The sequence below is a fragment of the Uranotaenia lowii genome, chromosome 1, assembly GCF_029784155.1.
Source record: "Uranotaenia lowii strain MFRU-FL chromosome 1, ASM2978415v1, whole genome shotgun sequence".
Classification (NCBI taxonomy): Eukaryota; Metazoa; Arthropoda; class Insecta; order Diptera; family Culicidae; genus Uranotaenia; species Uranotaenia lowii.
The window spans coordinates 115,784,498-115,809,096 of record NC_073691.1 but is presented as its reverse complement, the minus strand read 5'-3'; the positions used below and the strand labels follow the sequence as shown (position 1 = coordinate 115,809,096).

At 34.1% G+C, this 24,599-nt stretch overlaps 1 protein-coding gene across 1 annotated transcript; it reads left to right on the top strand.

Annotated features, from left to right (window-relative positions):
* The first annotated feature begins 1,460 nt into the window (after positions 1-1,460).
* On the top strand, positions 1,461-24,130 carry LOC129739185 (E3 ubiquitin-protein ligase HRD1). Its single transcript, XM_055730611.1, has 7 exons — positions 1,461-1,585; positions 1,648-1,867; positions 22,039-22,284; positions 22,351-22,730; positions 22,788-23,158; positions 23,291-23,460; positions 23,526-24,130. Exons 2-7 carry the CDS (start codon positions 1,739-1,741, stop codon positions 24,000-24,002), a joined length of 1,773 nt encoding a protein of 590 aa, XP_055586586.1. The 5' UTR covers positions 1,461-1,585; positions 1,648-1,738; the 3' UTR covers positions 24,003-24,130.
* The last annotated feature ends 469 nt before the right edge of the window (positions 24,131-24,599 follow it).

Below are 24,599 nucleotides of genomic sequence, written 5' to 3'. Positions count from 1 at the left end.
GTCCGTAATATTTGACAGCTGTCACTTCTCGGCCATGAAAAAATTACCGAACAGTTTAACGAACTCCACATGTTAGGATTTCGGTAAAAAAATTACCGAACTCGGTAATTTTCGTTTACTGTGTAGGTCATTTTGCATGCACGGCAATTTAGCGCAACGCAAAAAGTCGTAAAAACTAAATTACACTAAAAAATGAGAAAGTCATTATACGTCTAAAATTCAAATAGTTTTGTTGAAGTTAATTAATGACTATATGAATCCATGTTTTTAATAAACATAGAATACACTTTTTACAATCGTTTGCAGTCTAAACCCCCATCCTGTTTATAATGGTTCATACGACCTAATCAAAACAAACTCTACAAATTTTTTTATCAATTGGATAGTTTGCTTAAGTTATAAGTCATTTCAAGGAATTTTAAACATGATTAGTTATGCTGTTGAATAAACTTGATTTACACAACCAATCAGGAATATTATTTCTTAAATCCAGAATTAACTTAAGAAAACAAATTAATTTAAAAAAGAAATTCGAAATAATTTTATTTTATTTAACAGTTTTTTGAATGCCTCATAATAATGCAGTTTTTGCACAGTCGTACCTTATAACGAGCAGCTTTCCCAACTGTTGCTGCGATTCAAAAACAAAATTGATCGTTTTCGAATGATCTCCCGTCAAGAATAACTGACCGAATTCGAATCAAAATCGAACCGATTCGAACCGATCGATTTCGATTTCTGTCTTCTGCACTGTTTGTATGGCAGCGGAGAAATTGTCCGAAAAATCTAACAGAATTCTGTCAAAAACCGGACAGATTTAAACTGACAACAAATATTTTGACAGTAATCGGTCCGGTTGCGAATTCGTCCCGATCCGGGTAATCGTTTCGAATTTTCAACGACGATTTGGTGCAGTCGCAACCAGGTCGCAACCTTCAGGGGTGCCATGTGGTTTCGTCAAAAATCAGGACAACGCGAACCTTAAAATCAGGATTTTTCAGGACACCTCTTAATTCTTGGAAATAATAAGCAGCTCTGCTTAGATTGCATAAATAAAGGCGTAATACAGGTGTTGTAAAGGCCTTGATTTATGCAACAGCAGTCCGCCGCTTCTTGATTGGCCTGCCAGTTCATGTCGATTAACACCTTTTAAATATCATCTAACCGAAGATTACCATCTGTTCATTATAACCTATAGGTTTAACTATTTTATTACGGATTTATTCGATTTTCTCATAGTTTAACTACAAATTCGATTTTTTTGGATGGTAAAACGACTATAATCGGAACAAAAAAAAAAGATTTTTTTGGAATTTTTTTTTTAATATCTGGTAAATTCAGGACATTTTGAAACCAAATTTCAAAAATCAGGACAACTAAAGAGTTTTTGAAAAATCAGGACGGTCTCTAATTCTTATAAACACCTGGCACCTCTGACCTTCTGTCTGACGGTATATCATTCAGAGTTTCTCAGTGTGTACGTGGAATTCAGGTATTTGTTTTTATATCTCAAGAAAATACATAACTTTGTTTTAAATATAGTGAAAAATCGCAGTTTTTACTTTAATTTTCTGCATCCTTTGAGGTAAGTAACTTGTATGAAGCTGTTTTTTTCATTCGATTTCTAAACAAATGCAAATTCCGCAGGTTTTTGTTCGAAGTGTTCTGCCGAAGAAAAAAAAAGACAATAATTATTTTTTTCGAAAGTCTCAGCCAATTGGCTGATTACTTGGTCACTATGCGTGCTTTCGGGTTATCCATCGTGAGTCTAGTTCTAACGAGCTTAGTAATTGGAAATGCATATTACCAGAAAAAACAATTCTACCCGTGTGTAGTTTACATCACAAAATCTAACGCTAGTATGGCGGTAAGTATCAATAGCAAATTTTTTGGTTATTTTGCATAAATTTAGGCCAGTGCATCGGCTAAAAATTGTTGATAAGGTGAAGGATATCAATGCTGGAAAATGTTTTGATATCAAACAGCTCTAACAGAATCAAACTCTCGCGTGAGTTTTTATTACGACGTCGAATAAAACAGAAACACCAAACCGAGAAAAACGCTTTCGAAATTTGAAGAGAATTTTTCAAATCCTGTTTTTATTCCTTCGACGATAACCCTTCAAAAACTACGCAATATTCATGGAAACTAGTTGTGTCATGCACTGCCGAATCCCGCTCGTCTACGATTTTTACCCGTAAAGGTTCGTCAAAGCGCGAGCAGGCTGTGAAAAAAAGTCCCTTAGAGCACCTGTACCCGTGGTCTATTCTTAGGTCTAATTTATACAAGAATTGAACCAATGAAATTAGAACCGATCCAATGAAAAAACTTCCTTTGCATTCTGAATCCTATCTAGCTCATGGAAATGGCAACATACAAGACGATTTTGGCTCACGAATCATTTAGCGAAAAGGTTCATGAGCTTTCTTAGGTAGAGAATGCGTGTTTATTCGATTTTCTTTCGTAGGCAGGCTGAGCGTCTCTTTAGGTACGGGTAGTAAATTTTGTATCAAGCAGCAGTAGGGGGTACTTTATTGAATCCAAATAAATCAGCGCTTCTTCCAATTATTAATATTTAAAAAAAAATTAAGATTACTTAAAGTGTTTCAAGATTAAATGAATTCTTAATACTAAATCAAATCAATTTTTTCATGTCAACTCCTGGGTGGCCAATTGATTTGAACATCTCTTTTTGACAAAATTATGGATTGGAATGGACGCAAGAAGAGCCTACGAATGATCTTTAACAACCGTTTAAGGGAAAATAACCAAAACAAATATTACAGCTTCACTATTTCATCCAAATCACTACAGTTCTGTTCTGCCGCTAACGGCAAGTCTGTCCCATATGCAAAAACAACGAACCGAGAAAAACGGCTTTAAAGATTTTTATAAACTTTCATGGATTTCTCAGTTGAAACTTTACATTTTCTATTTCTTTCTTCACAGATATTAAGATAATTGTTGTAAAATTTCGTCCAATGTTTTTTTTTGCTTTGGAAGTTGTTGATGCAGAGGAGAAAATAATGATGGGCCTTGCGAGTATATTTCGCATGCGTATCACGGAAAAAAAAGGTAAAATTTACCTTTTTGCGAGGTGATTTTTTTCCACCCAGCTTTCTCGGTAAATTTTACCTTTTTTCAATTCACCTAGCAAAAAGGTAAGTTTTACCTTTTTCCAATTCACTTAGCAAAATGGTAAATTTTACCTTTTTTATATTCACCTAGCAAAATAGTAAATAATACCGTTACCCCACCCTCTGTTTTTAAAGGTAATGTTAACTGGTTTGGTTGGTTTCTTCAATAAAAATAAAACAAAATTCGTTCAAAAATTGGTATTTATTTAAGAAAATAGGGACTTTTACCTTTATAATTAATGTCGAAATGCAGAAAATTATTGTTGCTTCCTCACGGTCACCTTCTTCGAGTTCTTCCGAGCAACCTTGGCCGCTGAATCCTCTTGCATTGCGTTGACATTCATATCCTTCTCCTTCGTTTGATCCGTTTAGGTCCTGCTTTTCCGGAATGATCTGTGGGATGTTCCGGAATGTCGGCCAATCTGTAACAATAGCGAAGTATTATGACGAGAACCAGCACTATTAAAGAAATCTAAGAAAACATTTACCGTGCTGTTCCGATTTTCACATATTGGGCACAAAGCAAAACCTGTTCCTGAATGACAAAACAGCTTAACCTCAATAAACGGGTTCGGCAAATTGTTAGCTTTTTCCAGAACGAACTGTACCGTTTTGTTTAGCTCAATGCAGGTCAACTTCACCTCGCTACGAGGTATGTTTTACCTTTTTTGATTCACCTTTTTTCTAGGTGGATTGTACCTTTTTATTCAGCTCAATTCAGGTGAACTTCACCTCACTACGAGGTAAGATTTACCTTTTTTTAAATTCACCTTTTTTTCTCGGTGAATTGTATCTTTTTTCCAGCTCGATTCAGGTTTACCTCGCTGGGAGGTGAGTTTCACCTCGAAGAGGTAGAAGTTACCTTTTTGGTTTTCACGAGCGTTCACCTTTTTATCTCGGTAAATTTTACCTTTTTATTATTTTCCGTGTATTAAATGTACCCGCAAAGCTGTCCCATATTTGGCTTTTCTTCTGTCAGTTGATCGTTTTATTCTCTCTATCTGCGCTGTATTATTCACTTTACTGGTTGTTTACTAAAGAACATAAGTTTGAAATGATGTTTATGACATATTTAGATGAAGATAACGTAAGTTCTTCGAAAAGACGAAGAAAACGTAAGTTTATGGTAAAAATTGAGTAGGTCTAAAATAAAATGAACAACAACGTTCCATGAATAGAACAACCTGTACCTTCATCTTTTGGAAAGTTTTTCGGTCGATTATCTTTTTAGAAAGACTATAAATACCTACAAATTAAATGAATGCTGAATCAGAAACAGCAAAGCATCTTGGCTACAAATATTTAATGAGAAAAATCAAAACAATATGACTTAGGCGTGTGCTACCAGGGGCTTGTGATATAGCTCAGTTGGCAAGTCTGTTGTCTCCTGAGCCGATGTCTGCTAGTTCGAGCCCAAGAGTAAACATCGAACACAGTTGTACCGGATAGTTTTTCAATAACGATTATTGCCTTTCTATTTAATGCCTCGGGTTGTCCCAAATAGATGTAATACACACTACGAAAAAAATCTGTAAAATCACATCACATGTGATGTAAATAAAAAGAAGCATCATATATGACGGAGTTTTCAGTGCTAGTTGGAAATTACACGCCAGTGAAATGTTGCAACGTGTAAAATAAAAAATGATGTAAAATTTGGTAACATGTAAAATAAAAATGATGTAAATTATAAAACCACTGAATATTGGAAGAAAAATTTCCAATTGGAATCTGTTTTGTTTTATTTATTGGTATTTATGATTCAATAATGGAATAATCTCATGTCATAATAAAAATAAAACCTTTCTGTACACAGTTAGAAAAATCCTTGTAACATTACATGCAACTGCATGGGTAGAAGGAAATCGGGTATTTACATGTATCAATACGGCTTAATTCATGTAAACTTCCCATCGCCTTCAACTGATTTGTTTACTGTAAACCTACATTTCCAATCATTATTTTTGGTATGGTTGTTTATCCAATAAGAAAAGCATAGATATTTGTCGATAAGAGATTTTAATATCTTACACATACATTTTATTTGATCCACAAAAGAAAAATTGGTATTCAATAAATTTTCACGAATACCGTTTTTTTTGGTGCTATTCCCCCGACGACGGCAACGGCGATTGACATGTTGGTAGGAAAATAAGTTGTCTTGCACTTGGGGTAACTCAAGCTTTCGTTGAGTTCAAGTGGCATTTTTTCTGGAACAAATATAATTGACAATTTGATATAATAATTACAATAATTAGAAGGTTATTAGGTTTTATTTCTCACTGACTTGCTTTCAAACTCAGCATGCACCACCTCGATCGAACAGAAGCGAACAGCACACGAGCAGGTACAAAAAAGTACGGTCGAACGTTGCGAACGCTAAGATTTACATGAAATTGCAAGCTAATTGATGAAGTTCGCCTTCGTTGGGAATCCAATAGGAACAAAAACAATAAAGAATTGGAAAACTGACGTTGACGCTGGATTTCGCATGCAGTGACATGTAAAGTTCATCTTAGCCTTTAGATGTTATACTCTTTTTCATATTTTTCGTGTCGATGATGTGAAAACGTGCAATGTAAGATTACATTTTTCTTTCTGTGTAATTAATTTAATTTGTTTCATTTGGTGACAATGATTTTTTTATTCTCACAATTTTTTTTTTATTAGGAGCCACATTCACACTTTTATTTTTTTCTCGAAGACCGGATCCAAAGTTGAATAACTTGGAGCCGCTTCTAGAACCGCATCCTGCTTCACGAAGATGTCTGGGAACTTTAATCGCGGGAAAACTGTTTAAAAAATACTTTTTGGTGCACGACTTGACTTGACACTTTGTTAAAATTGGTCTGATCCTGTCCTTGACACTTTATAATTTTACATGACATTATCACGTTCAGTGTATTGTAATATCGATTAAATTCAAATCCAATGTCCTCATCACATTCCATGACGTGTAATTTTAAGAAATTTCTTATTCAATGTTGTTAAGAATTGTGTGTGACCAAAAATTTTTGTAAAATTATATCACAAATGATGTAACGAAAAAAAGCATCACATATGATGGAATTTTCAGGGCTTGTTGATTATTACACGTCTGAAACTTCAACAGACGTATAAAATTTGAAAGACATGTAAAATTTTCAAGACGTGTAATATTTAATTAGAACTGAAAATTCCGTCATATGTGATGCTTCTTTTTATTTACATAATATGTGATGGAAATTTACATCAAATAATCGCGTTCCGTGTCAAGTAATATTCATGTCATTAGAATTCAGTGCTGTTAAGGATTCAACTTTATTTTAATTTGTAAATTTACATCAATAAATCGCGTTCCACGTCATGTAATGATACAGATTTTCAATTTCAGTGTTGTTAAGGATTCAGATTTTTTTTCTGTGTAAAGTAAACAAATTCAGAATCAGATTTTTTCCTGTAACCGATAGATGTGTTACTTCATTAGTTATCAATGATTGATTTCGCTTAAAACTGATGCATTTTAAAGCTAATAAACTCTATATCACCAAAACGCAAGATGATAAACAAAATAGATTCAAGTTCAGGACCAAATCAATCATTCATCATCAAATTGCTGTTCCTAGAAGTTATCAATTAAATACTTTTTTAAATCTTTCTAAAATAATTGGACGAGTTTAAAAAAAAAACATCTAAAATAAAAAAAAACAACCTTTTTTTTCTTCATATTTTGATCAAATTTTCAAATTAATTTGACGAATTCTAAAAAAATACTATTTAAATTTTACGAAATATTTTTTTTAAGTTTCTCTTTGTTTTTCAAATTTGAATTGTTCTAAAAACATAATCTACTGCTTTAAAACTAAATTTTTGATAAGATTTCCTGTTCTTTTCAGGACCCAATATTCCAATTGATAGCGACAAAATATTCAGATCTTATAATTTTAATCTTTAAAACCTTCGATTGAAAATAAATTAAAGTTTATCTTATTTTTATTATATTAAATAATGATTTTTAATCAATCATGAATTTTAATTTATCTTATCTATAATTGATTTGATTCAAAGTAGCGATTTTTAAGGTAAATTTTAATGCACAATTTTAACTTAATTTGTATTATCTTTGTGGTTTGAATATTTACAACAAAACTTGGAATTTATTATTTTCATTTTATCAGTTTCTGATTGATCATTTCCGAATCTGTAATTGGTCAGTATAATTCTATTATAAATATATGTAAAAGTTATTATTTTGAACTTCAGAACTTTTTTTTTGTATTTTGTTTGAATTACTGGATGAATTTTAGTATAGAAAAGGGTTTTAACTTTGTCTTTGATTACTGGCAGTCGTGAAAAAAATTAAATATTTTCTTCTTTTCATAATAAAATTCAATTATCTACTATTGAAGCTCAAAATGTTTTTTTTTAAATCGGGAATCCACATTTCTAATCGGGATAATTTTTTTTCCCAAATTCAAGATACTACAGTGGATTTTTTGAACAATCTTTCCATTGAAAATGAAGAAAAGAAATGTTAAATAAGATGAATGATAAATAACAATCATTATACTTTTTTTTGACAATTTTTTATTATGGCAAATTTTTAACTTGATCTGACCTTTTTTCTTCGAAAATTTAAATTTTTTTCAAATCAGGTGTTATATTTTATGTATTTTTTTTATATGTGTAATAATTCTTATGTCCAAAGCTTTATTCAAAATCTTTATTTGCATTCTTTTTCTGATGTTTCAGAAATATTGATTTCAAATTTGAAAACTAGACTGCTTAAAATCTATTTTCAAGCAAATTTCTAGTTCAGAATAAGGAACATTATTTTGAATGATTTATCAATGACTTACCGAAAGTAGCATTGGTTTGAAACATTCATTTTGATTCGCTTTGATTCGATTGATTTTTTTAGTAGAATTTATTATTTTTTGAACTTGTGTGATAATTATAAGTAAGAAAAGAGTGTAGAAATCAATTTACTTATTTCTTGTTTATTTTTATATTGTTATTATTTTCGGCTAAATTTGAATTTCGAAAACCCCCCCCCCCCCTTGAATGGGTCCTTCGCATGGGCCTGCATAGCCTACATAGCCAAAATGGCTGAATCGGGAATTCGATATTCGGTAATACCTCCTGAATATTTATATACACACACACCTTTGGTGGGACTAGGAAATGGTTTAGGCAGAGAGTCAAGCTAAATGCATGAAATAGTGATGCGTGCCGTGCCGTGCGTTTCTCGGTTGGAAATTTTCTATTGATAGTAGTTGGCGTTTGCTAGTCACGGTCACGACAGGCTTGTCGGCAGTATTGTTGCTGTTAGTGTTTGTTCAAGCTCAAGCTTCGCAAAAGGACGGGAAAAATAATATCATTGCTTACACGGCTCATGCGCGGGTTGATAAAAAATTTCATAAACCGGCTCGCTGCTACGCAATCGTCGGGTTGATGCTCGATTTGGTGTTCGGAGAGGGAAAAGGGCTTGGGCTCTTCACTCTTAAGCGGCTATAGACTACACAAATGGCGTGTGCAAATTCGATGCTTCCACGAAGATTGTTTGATCTAATCTCGCCCACACACGATACAAACAAATTTCGCGCGAACAAAAACGATTGCTGGCGAAAACAGCAACAGCAACAACAAAAAACCTTCTCCATCCCGGCTAGGGCGGAGCAAATGGCCTGGATTTTGTACAAAACAAACTGCACCATACACCATGCCACAGAGGGTGGTTTGTTCAAAATATTTCGATCCGGACCGATTTTACTCAAACCGTTTGCGCGCTCATTCAAGCAGTGTCATACACGATGCAAATCGTATTCACAGCGACAGAAAGTCATCGAATTTCATCGCATTTGTACGAATATGGTGTAGTCTATGGCCTGCTTTACACAGATTGCTCTCTCTGTTTAACACACGAGAAATCATATACTGGAGTTGCGAGCGCGCCCATCACCCCTTTAGGAGCCATGAGGAGCCTTGTTCGTGTTTTCGTTTTGGTCGGGATTGATTCGTGAGAACAGGAGATTCTAGCTCGCACCTCATTTGCGTTCCTGGGCATTTTTATGAGCAAAAATCGGAGCGATGCAGGTTTCTTCGCTCATATGAACGAGTTTTTCAATCCTTGAATTCACGACTTTTCATAACACATTTGAAAATGCTCCGCTTTTTTCTCAAAAATTCCCGCTTTTACTGAAAACTGTCTTCTTGTTTAAGTTTATGGCATATCGACAAATTATAATTCTAATTAGAGAGCAATTAAGACAGAAATGAAAATTGATAGGTGAAAAGCTCAAAGCTAGAGCTCTTTGGGTAGAAGAAATGAATAGATGGTGAATGTTAAGTTTTGTATTAAGGTACGAATCATAGTAATCCTAGAGAATTCATTCTATGATGGCAACATAGTTCATTTACCATTCCTGTATGTTTATTCGATCTCATGTTTCACTTCTTGTACAACCAGTGACCAGAGTGGACGGTTTTAGTGTTAACATAAAGAGTGGTCCATCGAATCGGATACGATTTATCGGTAAATTTTTAATTTTTGATTTTTCCTTCCAATAGCTTTTAGGTCGATAATTTTTTTTTTTGTCTCGATTATAGTCGTTTTACCATCTTTATGGCATTCGCGACTTTATCAACGCTGCAGTTGGCGGATCGTTATTGAAAAACTTATCCGGTACAACTGTATTCGATGTTTACTCTTGGGCTCGAACTCGTGGACATCCGCTCAGGAGACAACAGACTTGCCAACTGAGCTATATCACAAGCCACGATTAGGTCGATAATGGAAATTGAACTGGATATTGATATTGAGTCAAAGTATAAAAAACCGCAAAGAACTCGACATTGGGTCGGTTCAAGTTGAAAATTCTTATTTTGGAAGCGAACAAACATTGGCATTGGGCTGATCAAGATGGTAGACTTCGATATTGGATCGAAGTTTGAATAATAGGAACCCCAGCAAACATGAAATCGCATTAAAAATGATAACTCAAGTCATTAAAAACGTTACTGCGAATCGTAATTCCAACTAACGCAAGTAAAATGTCGTAAAAATCGTTACTCGAAGTCGTATTAAATGGTTTAAATCGGATATGATAAAAAGTCCGCCATGTTTGCAGATTTTAAAGACGATTTCGTTCCTTTTTTTCTCGCGCGTGGGTCAAAAGAGAGAACAGCTTTGTTGTGCTCTTTGCGACTAGCAGTGCAACCAGATAGCTAAAAATCAGATGGTGTAATTGCAAGAATTGCCCAATGACAGAGGCAGCAAATATTGTTGCTGGCAACAGTTCGCATGCGTTGAGAGAAAAAAACTTGTGCTCTCTTGCATTCTTTCAGTATGTATGAATACGGTGTCGAAATCGTATACTCTAATCGCTTTAGCCTGAAGCTGAAAATTTGTATGTATATTGCCTCCACTTTGGTAGGTAAATGCTGTTTTTTCGTGTTTTATACGATCATTCTATAATGTATATGAAACGTATAACAAAGTTGTTGAGAAATATACCTACAAAAATGTTTGCTGGGACTATTCGATATTGGGTCGAATAAGCTTTGATATTGGGTCAAAGTGTTGAAATACTAAAACTTATTCGACATTGGGTCGAAAACTTTGATATTGGGTCAAAGTGTTGAAATACTAAAACTTATTCGACATTGGGTCGAAAACTTTGATATTGGGTCAAAGTTCTGAATGCGATAAAGAAACACTTTGATATGGAGTCGAAATGTAAAACGAACTTATTCGACATTGGGTCAAAAAAAAATTGATATTGGATCGATTTCAAACACGCATTTTGACAATTTTGATATTGGGTCAATATTTTCAAACATATACATTTTCCCGAACGCCGATTTGTGATCGGCTTTGCTTGAACGAAATGATTTGGGCTGTTCGAACATGCTTTCCAAAATGGCGATGATGTGTGTTTTTGATTCAAACTGGAATAAATTTTCATTGTTTTCCTGGCTTGTAGCATATCCGTCACCTAAAACCCAACAATCTACAGTGATGGATGACCATTCGGTAGGTTAAATTTTTACTATGTTGAATATTTAATATCAAGCTTACCCACACAGGTATTCGAAATCGAGCCACAAGCTGTTCTAAGAAGTGATTTCGAATTACAATATTTCGGTGGCGGTGGAAGTTTGCAGATAGTTTAATGACCGGTCTCCTTTTAAAAAGGTAATTCAGAACCCGAATAGAAAAACATCATGAAAAGATCATGAATTTCATTTTAACGCAACCGTGAATTATATAATTGAAACTATGCGAATCATTGTACATGAAACCTTGAATGTACTGTGAAATTCATATTTTTCGACAGTGTAATTTATGGTTTTAGCAAAATTTACCATGAAAAAAGGGGGTTGTTAAGCAACTTAACAATGAAAAAATCAATTTTTTTCCATACATTTCAAATCGCAAAAATATGAAGTGAATGGTTATTTCAGCTTCCAATTTTCCTCAACGAAACTGTAAAATTCATCGTTTTATGTTGAATTTATATCGTTCTGCGATGATGAACATCAATGTTTATTCACAGTTTTTAGAAACCCTCGTGACCGTGAAATTTCATGGTAAAATTGTTTTTTTTTTAATTTTCTTTCCGAAACTATAATAAAAAATAAATTATTTTTCTGGCTTTTAAACTTTTTATTAGGTTTGATTTTTTTTATTATACTGTGATACACTCACTGTGTCACTTTCTACCATCGGCACTTTGTTCCTACGCCTCGGTGAGCCTCCTCCCCCTCAATCATTCTCCCGAGACGGCACCAGCATATTTTCCAGCACCAGGTCCCAAATGTATGTATGTGGTCCAATTCAGCCATTTATACGGCCTACGTTTGAAGCATGAGCGACTGATGTCAGCTATTTGCGTCTGCTTCTGAAAAAAAAAACAATTTCCGATAAGTTTTTTATTCTAAAGCCCGGTTTACAGTTCTTGTGAACTCGAACTCGAACGTGAACGTGAACTCACCACAGTGAAAAAATATTCCGCAGTGAAATGTCAAATCGGTCAAATCTTCAAAATTAGTAAGAGGTTTGTTCAACTGCGGGTAGAAATTGGATTCGATCGGAAAATGACAGATCATTCAACCAATGTTTTGATCGATACTTGTCGAACCAATGCTCAAATTTAAATTCAAATTTCTCAAAAAAACATATTGTTCTTCTTAAAAACATATTCAGCTTTGAAAACGATTGATTTAATCAAATAATCCCAAAGTTCTTATCTTTGAATACAATGAATTTAAATTAGTTTTTATGAATTTTAAGTACTCCCAAAAAGTATTTATTGATCAAGGAGTAACGAGCTTTAGCGATTCGTTTCTTTTGAAAAACTTATTGAAAGGACGTTATGAATATAACTTCTACAAGATAGCCATTTTTTGTTCTTGATTAAAAATTGACAAACAAAAATTTCAAAATTACTTTTAATTAGTGAAACAATTGAAAAGGTTTTTATTTAATTAAAATGCATCAGTACTCTTTTGTTTGTTAATTTTTCTGCTTTTCAGTTCTCCTTAAAACACATTATTTTTGAATGATTTCATAATTTTTTATAATTATTTCCATACCTTTTCTGAAACACACATTTGAACAAAGCGGAATCTATTTTTTTTTTATTTCAATGGAATCTGGCCATTCGATGATCTTCATTTACATTTATTCGTTGAGAAGCTTTTCCAACAGGTACATTTATTCGTCGAGAAACTCTTCCAACAGGTGCAATTAAATGATGCCCAAGCGGGTTTTAAAGTTAAAAAAAATATCGTATGCGTTTCATTTCAAACTCGTAGTATTTTAAGCCTTTAATTGCCTTCAAATGTGCTTACAAGTTAAAAAACTAATTTTTTATGAAGCAAAAATTTTTCCGTCATCGGTGAAATTTTTTTTCAGAATGCACATTGCCATTCGGACGTGGAAATGAACGCGGGATTTATATTCACCACTCTTGTTTGTTTTCCGTTTTCACGTTCGCTCAGTGCGTTTACACTTCGAGCGGAATGTCAGTGAACGCGGAAAAAATATTCCGCAGTGAAAATCGGGGGAATTGAAATAAAATTAATATTAAAGGGCTTTGAACAAGGAAATCAGTTCAAAAATAATCGTTCAACCATTCCGCATCTATTCCACCTAGTTTCGCAGCCATGAAATGCAGCATAGTCGAGTTTTTGAAGAATATAAGTTTTTTCATTTTCACGTTCGAAAGAACTGTAAATGCACCTTAATACGTACACCAAAAGTACTCACCAGAGAAATAGACTCCATCCGAACGTCCTATTCTCGTACGCTGGACCGACTTTTTGCTCCTCCTCCTTTTTGCTGAAAAACAAAAACAAAAATAGTAACTAAAAACGGCAAAATGAGTCTTAAAAAGATCTCACCGTAAGAATTTTTGTTCATTATAAAATTGTCGGCCACTGTCCGGATAATGGCGCGTAAACAAAAAAATTTGTACATGACAAATTTATTTTAGCCGTCAGGCCGATAAACGATTACACGAAAAATTGGAAATAGGTTAAAAAAGCAAAAGCTTACCAATATTCGAATGATTTGGATTATCTTTTAACCATAAAGTTCACTGTAACAACAAAAATCATAAGATAATCGCTGTGATACCATTGTTTCTGATACATTCGGCAACTGTGAAATTTTATGAATCCACAATACATTTCGCAGTTACTTTAAAAACCATGGTAGTTTCAAAATTTAAGGAGGTTGTTAAATATCTTGAAATTAGGATGAAGTTTATTGTTAAATTGAAAATCACAGTTCTGTTATATTAATACCATGGTCTTTGCTATTCGGGAAGTGTTGTCCTAACATCGAGCCACAGCGTGCTCCTGGATTTGCTAATCAGTGATCCCTTAACCAGCTGGCAGACGCAACAATTTCATTTTCGACTGGAGTAATGATGAAATCATAGACCAATTCCTATGTTGAAATAATTGGCGGCGTAGTCGTGCTTGAAAATAATGCAACCATCATGCTAGAGCGAGATGTAAGAAAAGACGCACAATGGAATTCATTCAAAATGATTTTTTTTCTCGAAAACGTTAAGAGCACCTGTATCCGTGGTCCAAACAGCCGGTTTAGACCCAAATTTCGACCCGAGCAACCGCACTGGTGAACCATTATACCAGTTTCAACTCATATTTTTTTAGAGCTGGTATAAGGATTGATCCAAAACTGATGAGATTTGGATCCAATTTGACGCAGTTCTAAACCGTTTGACAGTTAATGGAACACGAGTGCAGTTGCCAGTTTTTTCATTGGATCGGATCTAATTTCTTTGGTTCAATTCTTGTATAAATAAGACCCAAGAATAGACCACGAATACAGATGCCCTAATAAATAAATCAAAGCAAGCTTTTTCCTCGCCTTGCAACCGCCTAGCGACAGACATGCACAAACCGTTGGATAGTTTGAAAAGGTGGCTGTGTAGGAAAACGCATATGAAATCATGGTGTGTCGAAATACAACTGTAGTTTTGAAATTATTATTCGAGGAAATTAGTCAAGTTCCTCCATATAATGTCAAAGAACGTTGAATGAAGAAGCAAATTTTTACCATAAGTTGTCAATGATTCTGTCTTCGAATCACGTGTTTCAACAAGATATTTTTGTGATGAGATTTATTGACATTTATAATTGCTGCCACGGCCGTCGAAACTTGGAACTTCGATAACATTACTTTCCAAGGGAAGAATGCAGTTTCCAGCGTGTTAGCCTGAAACTAATGTGCACTCTTTCGGGAAACATAACATTTTCTCTCTTTTGGTAAGTGTCTCGGGGTCCTTTAAACTCGGGACATCCGAAAATTATGCATCTACTGTGAGTCTAGCTTCGCACATACATGCTGGTCCACCTGTTATATAATGCAAGCCATTAATTTTGGCCAAATTCAGGTTCCTATTAGTTCTCAATTTGGTCATTCATGGGTAATCAATGAATTGCGATTTTTCTCGAAAGAACACAAAATTAGCTCTATTTCACAATATCTCTAGGATATGTGACTAGGCCTAACAAACCAAAACCTTGGGCATTGAAGTCAGAATGATCTGGTAAATTATTTTAGTGGCCTCGAAGCGTTCTTAGCATCTTATGTTTGTTTGTTTCGATTATAGTCGCTTTACCATCTTTTTGGTATTCGCGACTTTATATCAACGTTGCAGTTGGCGGACAGTTTTGGAAAAATTGATTCGGTATAACTGTGTTCGATGTTTACTCTTGGATCGAACTCACAGTAATGGGCGGACCATTACGGATGAACGAAAAGACAATTTCTCTTGTGAAGGACAGGAAATTTATTTCATTTTTACCATCATTACAGTTTTAACCGCGAAAAAATGTATCCTTTTTGTGAGGAACTTTACACATTTGGCAACAGTCAGCAAATTACATAATAATAAATAGTACATGGACTTCAAGTTAAGGTGATTAATATTGTCGAGATTCATCAAACCCCAATAAGACCCTCTGACCATAGTGAAAACTTAAAAGGTTTGTTGGTTTATTTGTCTGAGATTTTTACACTCTTGTGTTTTTCATCCCTGATCAATCAAGAAGGATATATTGTTGTTGTGTTGTAAGAAAAACAACTTCCAGTGTAAGTAAACTTGAGAAATAAATATGTATTGTCTACGAGTAGTTTGGAAAATTACCGATCTAAGAGACATGAACCGTCTTAGCCGATTTAGGATCTAAAGAAACAAATTCTATTTGTGGTCAAAGATGAAATTTTTATTAATATTTGGTGCAGTTTATTTTAAATTTCAGATTTGCGGCGTGTAAGAATTAAAACCAAACTATTGAAACATTGTGAATATTATAGTGAACGTTAGCACAACAATCAAATCTATTTTAACGAGGAGTTTTATTGCCTATATTAAATTTCTCCTCAATCACCGAGGAAGAACATCTACTTAGGTAGGAGGACAAGTTCAATAGCGAATGTTTCATTTGATCAGTAACCTCTGATAACTCTATCTGAGGACACATTTCTCATTCACAGAAATTCGCAACAATCACATAATTAATCTTCATGTAAATTTGCAAACTTTTCTACACATGATATTATGAATTACAGAAGCCTGCAGAAGAATAAAAATGATACTTAAGCTGCTTCGCCAATATTCAAAATTTAAAAACATGATAGATAATATGAGCCTTGGAGTTTATGTATAGAATGTGGAACTACATAAATTGGTGTTTGTAAACTTGACATTTTCAACACAATTGATGCTCAAAGATTGTGAACGAACCACCTCGAATTGTGAAAAGCCGGACGACTTTCGCTATCTCAGTTAGATATATTAAGAACTGTGATGCAGCTTTCAACTTCACGCGTTATAAAACGAAAGCTGTGTAAATAGAATAAAAAATTTAAAGAAGCAATACCGTTGAAGTAGGTAATACATTAAAAGTGATTTCAATAAGATTATATTCGCACACAAATTAGGAAAGAGTGGAATATCAGATCCAATAGGCGCTGAATCTTTAGTTAAAATTTGAATATATATCCACTGCAGTGAAGGCAGTTAACGTTATCAACAAGTCGAAAGACGCTTATATTCTATTCTTCATCACAAACATCAGATATAGCAGATTTACGCGACTTCATACAATTGTTTCTTGGTCTTCGAATCGAAGAAAACGAGATAGAAATCTTTTTTGTCTTAAACGTCTATTCGGGCGGGGGAGTATGTTAAGTTTTGTATTAAGGTACGAATCATAGTAGGGTAAGTGAGCCCTATTTTGGCATGGTCCTTTTCTTGGCATGCCAACATGTCTTTTCATGTTTTTCAGGTCCAAATCGAGCTTAAAAAATTTTGAATATATTTTCATTGCGAAGAGAATAATTTGTTCGAAATCAGTGCATACCGAATTTTTTGATTGTTTGTACTTTAATAAAGAAGTTAATTTTTTTCGATCTGCATCCGAGGAAATTATGTTGGAAATCACCGTATGAAAATCAGATGAACTCACCTTTCTAGTGCAACTGTTAAATTCACATGCGCTTTCAAACGCGGACATTCATTTGAAAAATTTGCAATAAATACTCATGCTTACAGTTAAACTCGACAAAAAATCAAAAAATACTAGAAAGACTAAAGAGTGAATATTTGTTTAGATTTTGAATAAAAATTTAAAACTAATTTTGTTCCTTTTCTTGGCATGCAACTTCAATCGAAATTCACCACCAGTGTTGGAAGCTGGAAAAAATACATCTTCATTAAAGAGGTATTTTTGGGCTGATGTTTTCCCTAAAACTTCATTTAAAACTACGCACAAATGTTTTCATACTAATTGGGTTGTAGGATAAGACCATTTCTATCAACTTAAGCTTCGAAATAACTTGGAGAATATAAGTGATTCGACTAACTAAAAGTCATATCCAAGCATTGAAAATGCAAAAATCGCTATTTGGGAACCATGAATCGAAGGTACATTGGTATGCGTGCGAACAGCATTTGCATTGCAGTCTGCCGAGCAAAAGCCACGTGGTCTCCTACAGAACACAGTGGTTCGAAATAATGAAAAAAAACTAAGTTAAATTAAGCATCTCACAAGACTTAAGATGTTTTTCTTATCTAAAAATTGTTAGATAGATGGCAATTTATGACTTTAGTATATAAAATACATAATTAATTGAGTTTTGGAATCGTTTTCTATTGCTTGGGAACCATATACCTACTCAGATTTTATTTTTTTGGAATTTTGTTCTAATTTTTCATGGAAACAGAAGTTGGAAGTTCAGGAAAATATCGTTTGCTTTCCAATTATTCCTTAAAATATTTGATGTGAGTCGAATTATAAAAAATGTTTTAGCGAGGTTTACATTCTAATACTATTTGGCGTGTCAAACCACTGCGCAACACCCCGGGAATTCGAGATGGCTCTTGCTAGAAGCTCATAATCTCAGCTAACAAATTCAAAAGGGCAAAAGAAAGCTTCTCTCAGGCGTCGAAATAAAATGTGCAGGCCATGAGCGCCTTTGAATATGCAATTAGAGCTCAAACAGTTGGCAAAGTGCACAACAGCAATTTGAACTCCTGTTTAAATGCAACATTTTCTCATGTTTGCGATGTTCTGATCTCTATCTCTTCGAATAATCCAACCAACCTTTGACTTATCACTAAAAATCTGCAAGAAAATGTTAGTATTTTTTGAAAAATCATTATTGCCAGGTAAGTCACATAACTAGCAACAAATTGTCACTAATTGAATGGACTTAAATTTCCTGGTTTCTCCCGTTTCTTCTGAACATTTTGAAATATTATATATAAGGTGGTCCAAAACTAGAAGAAATGTTCTGGAATCGAAGTTATAGCGGCTGAGATCGTTTCTGGGCCTGCCAGAAGATCCCATGCTAAATTTCAGCTCATTTGATAATATGGGGTCGCTCAACGACGCATAAGTTTGTATGGAAATTTTCCATTATTTGTTCTAGCTTAAACATAAACTTTACTCTAACTTTTGTGCACATATATCGATTGCTCTGCAAATTGAATAGGGCACACTTACAGCCACCATATGTTCATTTCTTATCATAAATTCTGAAAAGCTGCCAACAATGAATGTTTCCGTGCTCTTCATCATTATGTAGAGCAACTTTTATTTTTTGGTCGCAACCCACGTCCATGAGACGTCTGTTCATAATTACCCCGTATGTTCATATTTACCCCACTGTCTAGGGGGTAATTATGAACACGGATTACGAACTTGCTGTGAAATTTTTGAAAAGTAACAGTAGTTACATTTACCCATAATAAGCTGTGTATAGTGATTCTTTACTTAAAAAATTATGTTCATAATTACCCCGAACAATGTTCATATTTACCCCGAGACTTGTCCAGTATGATTTATATAGAGTCCGAAAATCTGAATTCAACACCAAATAAGGAAAATAATTATCAGGAACAAGAAAAAGGGTTGTTTTATAAAAACTCAATTCAATTCATGTAAGGTACACCGGGGCAAGTGCAAACGGTTTTCACCATAGTTCAACTTTCACATGTCCTAGAAAAATATGTAAATCTTCAAAAATTATCAATTATCGTTCGTTGCATCATTAAAATGGTTCTCATCAAATTCCCGTTGAAAGTGAAAAATTAAAAAATTTTGGTAAAAAGTAACGGCACTTTTGTGAAAAAATTTCTAAATTTGCACTTGCCCCGTTTATGGGGGCAAGTGCAAACGCAATGCTTTTCCCAAACTTATTCAAAAATGCGTCAGTGTATCGTTACTAAAACGAATTTAATACATGTTCCGGTATGTTTTATCAACTTTTTTTGGTGTATTTGCTGTTTTTCTGCAATATTAAATACTTTTTGGAACTTCAGTTTTGCTGACTGTTGTTTGAAGCAAAACACCTTCATTTGCCAAGGCGTTACGGAATTTTAAATATCCGCTTCAGATACAACACTTTGGATACCCTTTCTGACCACTCTAATATAATGCTGAACCATTTTTGAGATGATTTTTTTTTAAATGTCTGATGTTACATGGCTTAAAGGTGCGTTTGCACTTACCCCGGTAGTGTCGTTTGCACTTGCCCCGCAGTGTGGGTTGACAGGAGTGAATATTATTTTCACAATTTTCAGGGTATACTGAAAATTTATCATAAATTTTCTGCTTTCACTTGAATATCACCCCCAAACACTCACCTTTCAACGAAAAATCGGATTTGAATGCCCTTTTTTGTAGCCAGAAAAAGCAAAACAAAAACACACTTTTCATGTCTAGTACGTACTTGAATTCGTGTGTAATCAAACAGTGCTGTGTTTTTAGTGAATAATTAAAAGAAAGTTTAGTTTATCTATGTCAGATTGTTGGTTTGGACAACAATAACAACTTCTAGAAGAAGAAATATTTTTTAATTTTTTTGTAACAGAGAAAAGTTGATCGTTTGCACTTGCCCCGAGTTTGCACTTGCCCCGGTGTACCTTAATCAAAATGAGATGGAAAGCAACAGAAAAAATATCTATTTAGTGTACTTTTTAATTGATTTTTTCTCACTTTTGTTTCGGGAGTTTAATTTCTTTTTTGCATCTTTTACATTTTGGTTGGTTTTTTTCCGTTTCTTTATGTCGTTGCAGAATATTTTTATTTGATAGGACCTCTCCATACCAGTGAAATTTAAGGCGAGTCAGGCTACTCGATATTTTTTACATCCGTTTGAAATGTTCTGTGCAGCAAACATCAAGTCTTCACCTAAATGTCGTGGACTAGGCTTTTCAGATATCATGAAATTGAAACCTACAGAAAATTCGAAATTTTTTTAAAATGTTTTTTTTTACAAAAACACTCATTAAAATCTTATTGGACCAGTGAACTGTCATTTTTCGCAAGGCTTTTCAGTTCTATATGATCGACTGTTTTGAAAAGTATTTACACTACATAACACATTTTCTTTAATCACCTCTTCGAAATTTCACATTTGTAGCTGTATTCTCTAAAAAAATGCAAGTACTGCAGAAGTTTTCCTCACCAAACTGAAAGAGAAAATCTTCAACTAAAAAATATCCATTTTGTACCAAATTGAAAAAAAAAATCGACCAAATTAACATTGAAAAAAGTTTCTAAGTATCTTAATAAGAATAAGAAAATAGATTAAGGATCTTTGTTATCCGGACGTAACACATAAACAATTATTATTCACTGTAATTCTAATGTTCTGAAAAGCAACACGTTGTCCAAACATAGATACAGGAAAATCGATCTTTTTAATCTTTGCTTTGTGGACTTATTTACCTATTCAATTTATTAAAAATTTTCATATATTTTACTGTTGACCACAGAGATTTAAAATTCATAATAATGTTAAATTACACGCGGTTATGAATTAAAGCTCGAGCAGCCTACCTTTTGTAAAAAAACGGTTAATTTTAATTTTAGTAGAAACAAACATTTTTTCAAGTTTAGTTTATAACCTTGTTATTTATCAATACATACAAAAATAATGGTTTTGGAAGGACGTAAAACCTGTTTTCGGTATTATAGAACTATTCCTGGGGTACAGGTTTTCGGTTTTGGTATTACCGGTAAAACTATCCTTACGCACTACTCACTCAATCTAAGAAAACATTTGACTGCCTTTTTTCTATCAATAGAAAGCAAGTTCTTATCACTAATTTTTTAAACAAAATTAAGACTTGTCTAAATGTGATTACGGATTGAGCTTTTTTTTTAAATTTCCGTTTTATTCACTTTCCTCACTTTTGAAATTTTATTTTCAGTTTTGATAAAATTGTGTTCAAAAGTTTTTTTGCAAAGACCGAAAAGAACTGGCATAACTTTTTTTCGAAATCCAAATCTCATTTTTAGAAAAAAAAAATCAATTTCTCAAAAATTCAAAACCTAACACTAACAAAAACCTAACACACATTGCGGAACTTATTTTATTAAGAAATTTATTGAATTTGGTCCAGTGGGGTCTGTGATATAGAATGCCGAGTGTTGATGTTTCCCTGTTAAGATTTCTTCACGGTCCTCAATGTGTTAAGATCTTACAGAAGAAAGGAGAGGGGGGGGGGGGGGGGGGGGGGGTAGTTTTGTAAGAAATTTCTTACAAGGGGAGGAGGGGGAAAGGGGTCTGGAAATGCTTGGGTAATTAGTAAATGGCTCCCTTTATGGATGAATAAAACATGTGATCATCGAAAAGCCAAAGAAATGGCAGGAAATGAATAAGAATATGTGTTCATAATTACCCCATAGGACGAAAACTATGGGGTAAATATGAACACTCATCTGTGAATCAGTGCGAATAGCATGTCGCCTCCTGGTAGGCCAACAAACTATTTCAGACCTCCACCGCTTTTTTTGGATAAACCTATTAAACAAGTTTAAGTTTTTTATATCTCACTTTGAAAATAATAATTTATTTTATTTTCTGTAGGTCATATATATACAATCCTTAGTTATGGTGTTGATGCTTGGAAAGCTCATGAAGAAGGTTTTTCTCGGAACTTTGCGAGCAGCTGAATTCGAGCATTTGATGGAACGGTTTTGGTATGCTTTAACCGAAACATGCTTGGCTTTCACCGTATTTCGAGATGATTTCAATCCAAAATTCGTAGCGCTGTTTACGGTGCTACTATTTCTCAAATCGTTCCACTGGCTCGCCGAAGATCGTGTGGACTATGTAAGTCGTAGTGTGTAAAATTTTTCAAACTGTATACACATGTTTCTTCTTTTCCAATGGTTACAGATGGAGAGAAGTCCTGTGATTGGATGGCTTTTTCACATAAGAGTTGCCGGTTTACTGGTCTGTTTAGGAGTTTTGGATTATCAGTTGATTTCATATGCATACCAGTCTACGATTACGAAAGGAGCAACGGTACAACTTGTCTTCGGATTTGAGTACGCAATTCTCATGACGATGGTGCTCAATACTGCAATTAAGTATATGTTCCATGCTGCTGAATTGCGTTCCGATTCTCCTTGGGAAAATAAAGCTGTATTTTTATTGTACACCGAACTCATAATAGGATTTATTAGAGTTGTTCTCTATGTTATTTTTGTGGTTTTGATGGTAAAGATTTATACTTTACCATTATTTGCCTTCCGTCCTATGTATTATACAATGAGGTAAGCACTACGAAAAGATTAATTTAAAGTACACATGTAAATCCTTTTTTTCTCTAGGAACTTTAAGAAAGCTCTGAATGATGTTATTCTATCTCGACGAGCTATACGCAATATGAACACATTGTATCCAGATGCAACGCAGGAAGAATTACAGCTATCGGATAACATTTGTATCATATGTCGTGAGGACATGATTAGTAGCTCCAAAAAGTTACCTTGCGGTCACATCTTCCATACAGCATGTTTAAGATCGTGGTTTCAAAGACAGCAGACTTGCCCAACTTGTCGTTTAAACATCTTGAGAACACCTATAACAACACCTGACCAAACACCAGTACAGGCAGTTGATACCCCATCAGTCCCCAGTGCAGCGAATACGAGCGAAACTAGATCTACTTTAAATAATGCAGTACCAGGACAATCAAACGGTAAGTTTTCTGTTTTTTTAATCAATAAATTAATCTTAAAGTTTTGGAAGGTGGCTAACAAAAGGTTTTAGTATGTACCTACTAACAGGTTTTTTCTAATAAATACTTTCAAATTTATCCTTTTTATTCCAGTTCCGGTACCTGCTGGACCACATGTAATGTTTCCCTCGTTACCAATTTTTGGGATTCCACCATATGCAATGCAAATACCCCAGGCTCCTCCAGCCTTGGATACACTATCGGAAGAAGAGCTGAGAGTAATGGAAGGCAACGAGCGCCGACATATTGAAGAACGGATCAAAGTATTGATTGACGCAGTCAAATCTATTGAAGTGTTATTCTCATTTGTCAATTCTTATATTTCCAGCATCTGCAAAACATTCGCACCCTGCTAGACGCATCAGCAGTTCTGATGAATCAGTATACTGTACTTGTAAATTCATTACCACCAGTTTCAGTGACTAACGTTCAAAATTCCTCGGAATCCTTAACAAACCGACCGAATTCAGTTCCATCATCAAACGAAAATTCCACGTTCTCCGCAGAATTGGCAGAAAATCAAGCTGAACAAAATATTATAAATGTACCTAAAAACTTGAATCAGCCTCAGTTAGAAGATCTCGGAAGTGACGATGATTCTTTATCAAACGTGAAAAAAGAACCTTTACCTTCAAACAGTAAAGCATTTATAATAACACCAGACCAACAGTTAGACATGATGGATTCGCCCAGTTCTTCGAGTAATCAAAACAATTCCAGAAGTTCAGCGGAGGACAACGAAAAGAACGAACTTCGGCGAAGAAGATTGGAAAGATTTGGATCGGGTAATGCTGGGTCCAATTAGGTAAACTTGAAATGAATACGGATTGTCTTGGGCGTTTCGAATGGTGGTCCATGTTTAGCGTTTCATGTTAAATATCACAAGAACCAGAGGTCACTGTTCGTCATAAATAAATACAAAAATATTGACAATTTGTTCTTGTATTTCAGATAAGAGAATTCCTTGAAGGGAAAACGCTGACTGATTTCTATAATTAGCCGGAACAAATATTGATTTTTTTTGCTATGAAAGCTCCCTGTCCCCCTACGATGTTTAGAAAAATCCCGAAGGGCGGAATAAATAAAATTTTAAGTATTTTATTTTTAAATTTTGATAAGGTTTTTGAGTATTCAATCATTTACGGAGAGTAAAACAAACTGTTTAAGATGGAACATTAAATTAAATTAAAATTTAGACAATAATAGTTTGCAGAGTTTTACGTTAAATGTTAAAAGAAGAATGCACAAACAATGCATTTTTTTCAAGCTGCACGGAATCTTAGAACTGATTTTGACTTATTCAAGGCAACGTTGCTGAAAAAATTCTGTGCTTTTGAGAAACAAAATTCTGACTTTCTGTGATTTTACCCAAAAATTCTGTGATGGTTTTCTGTGACGCTAT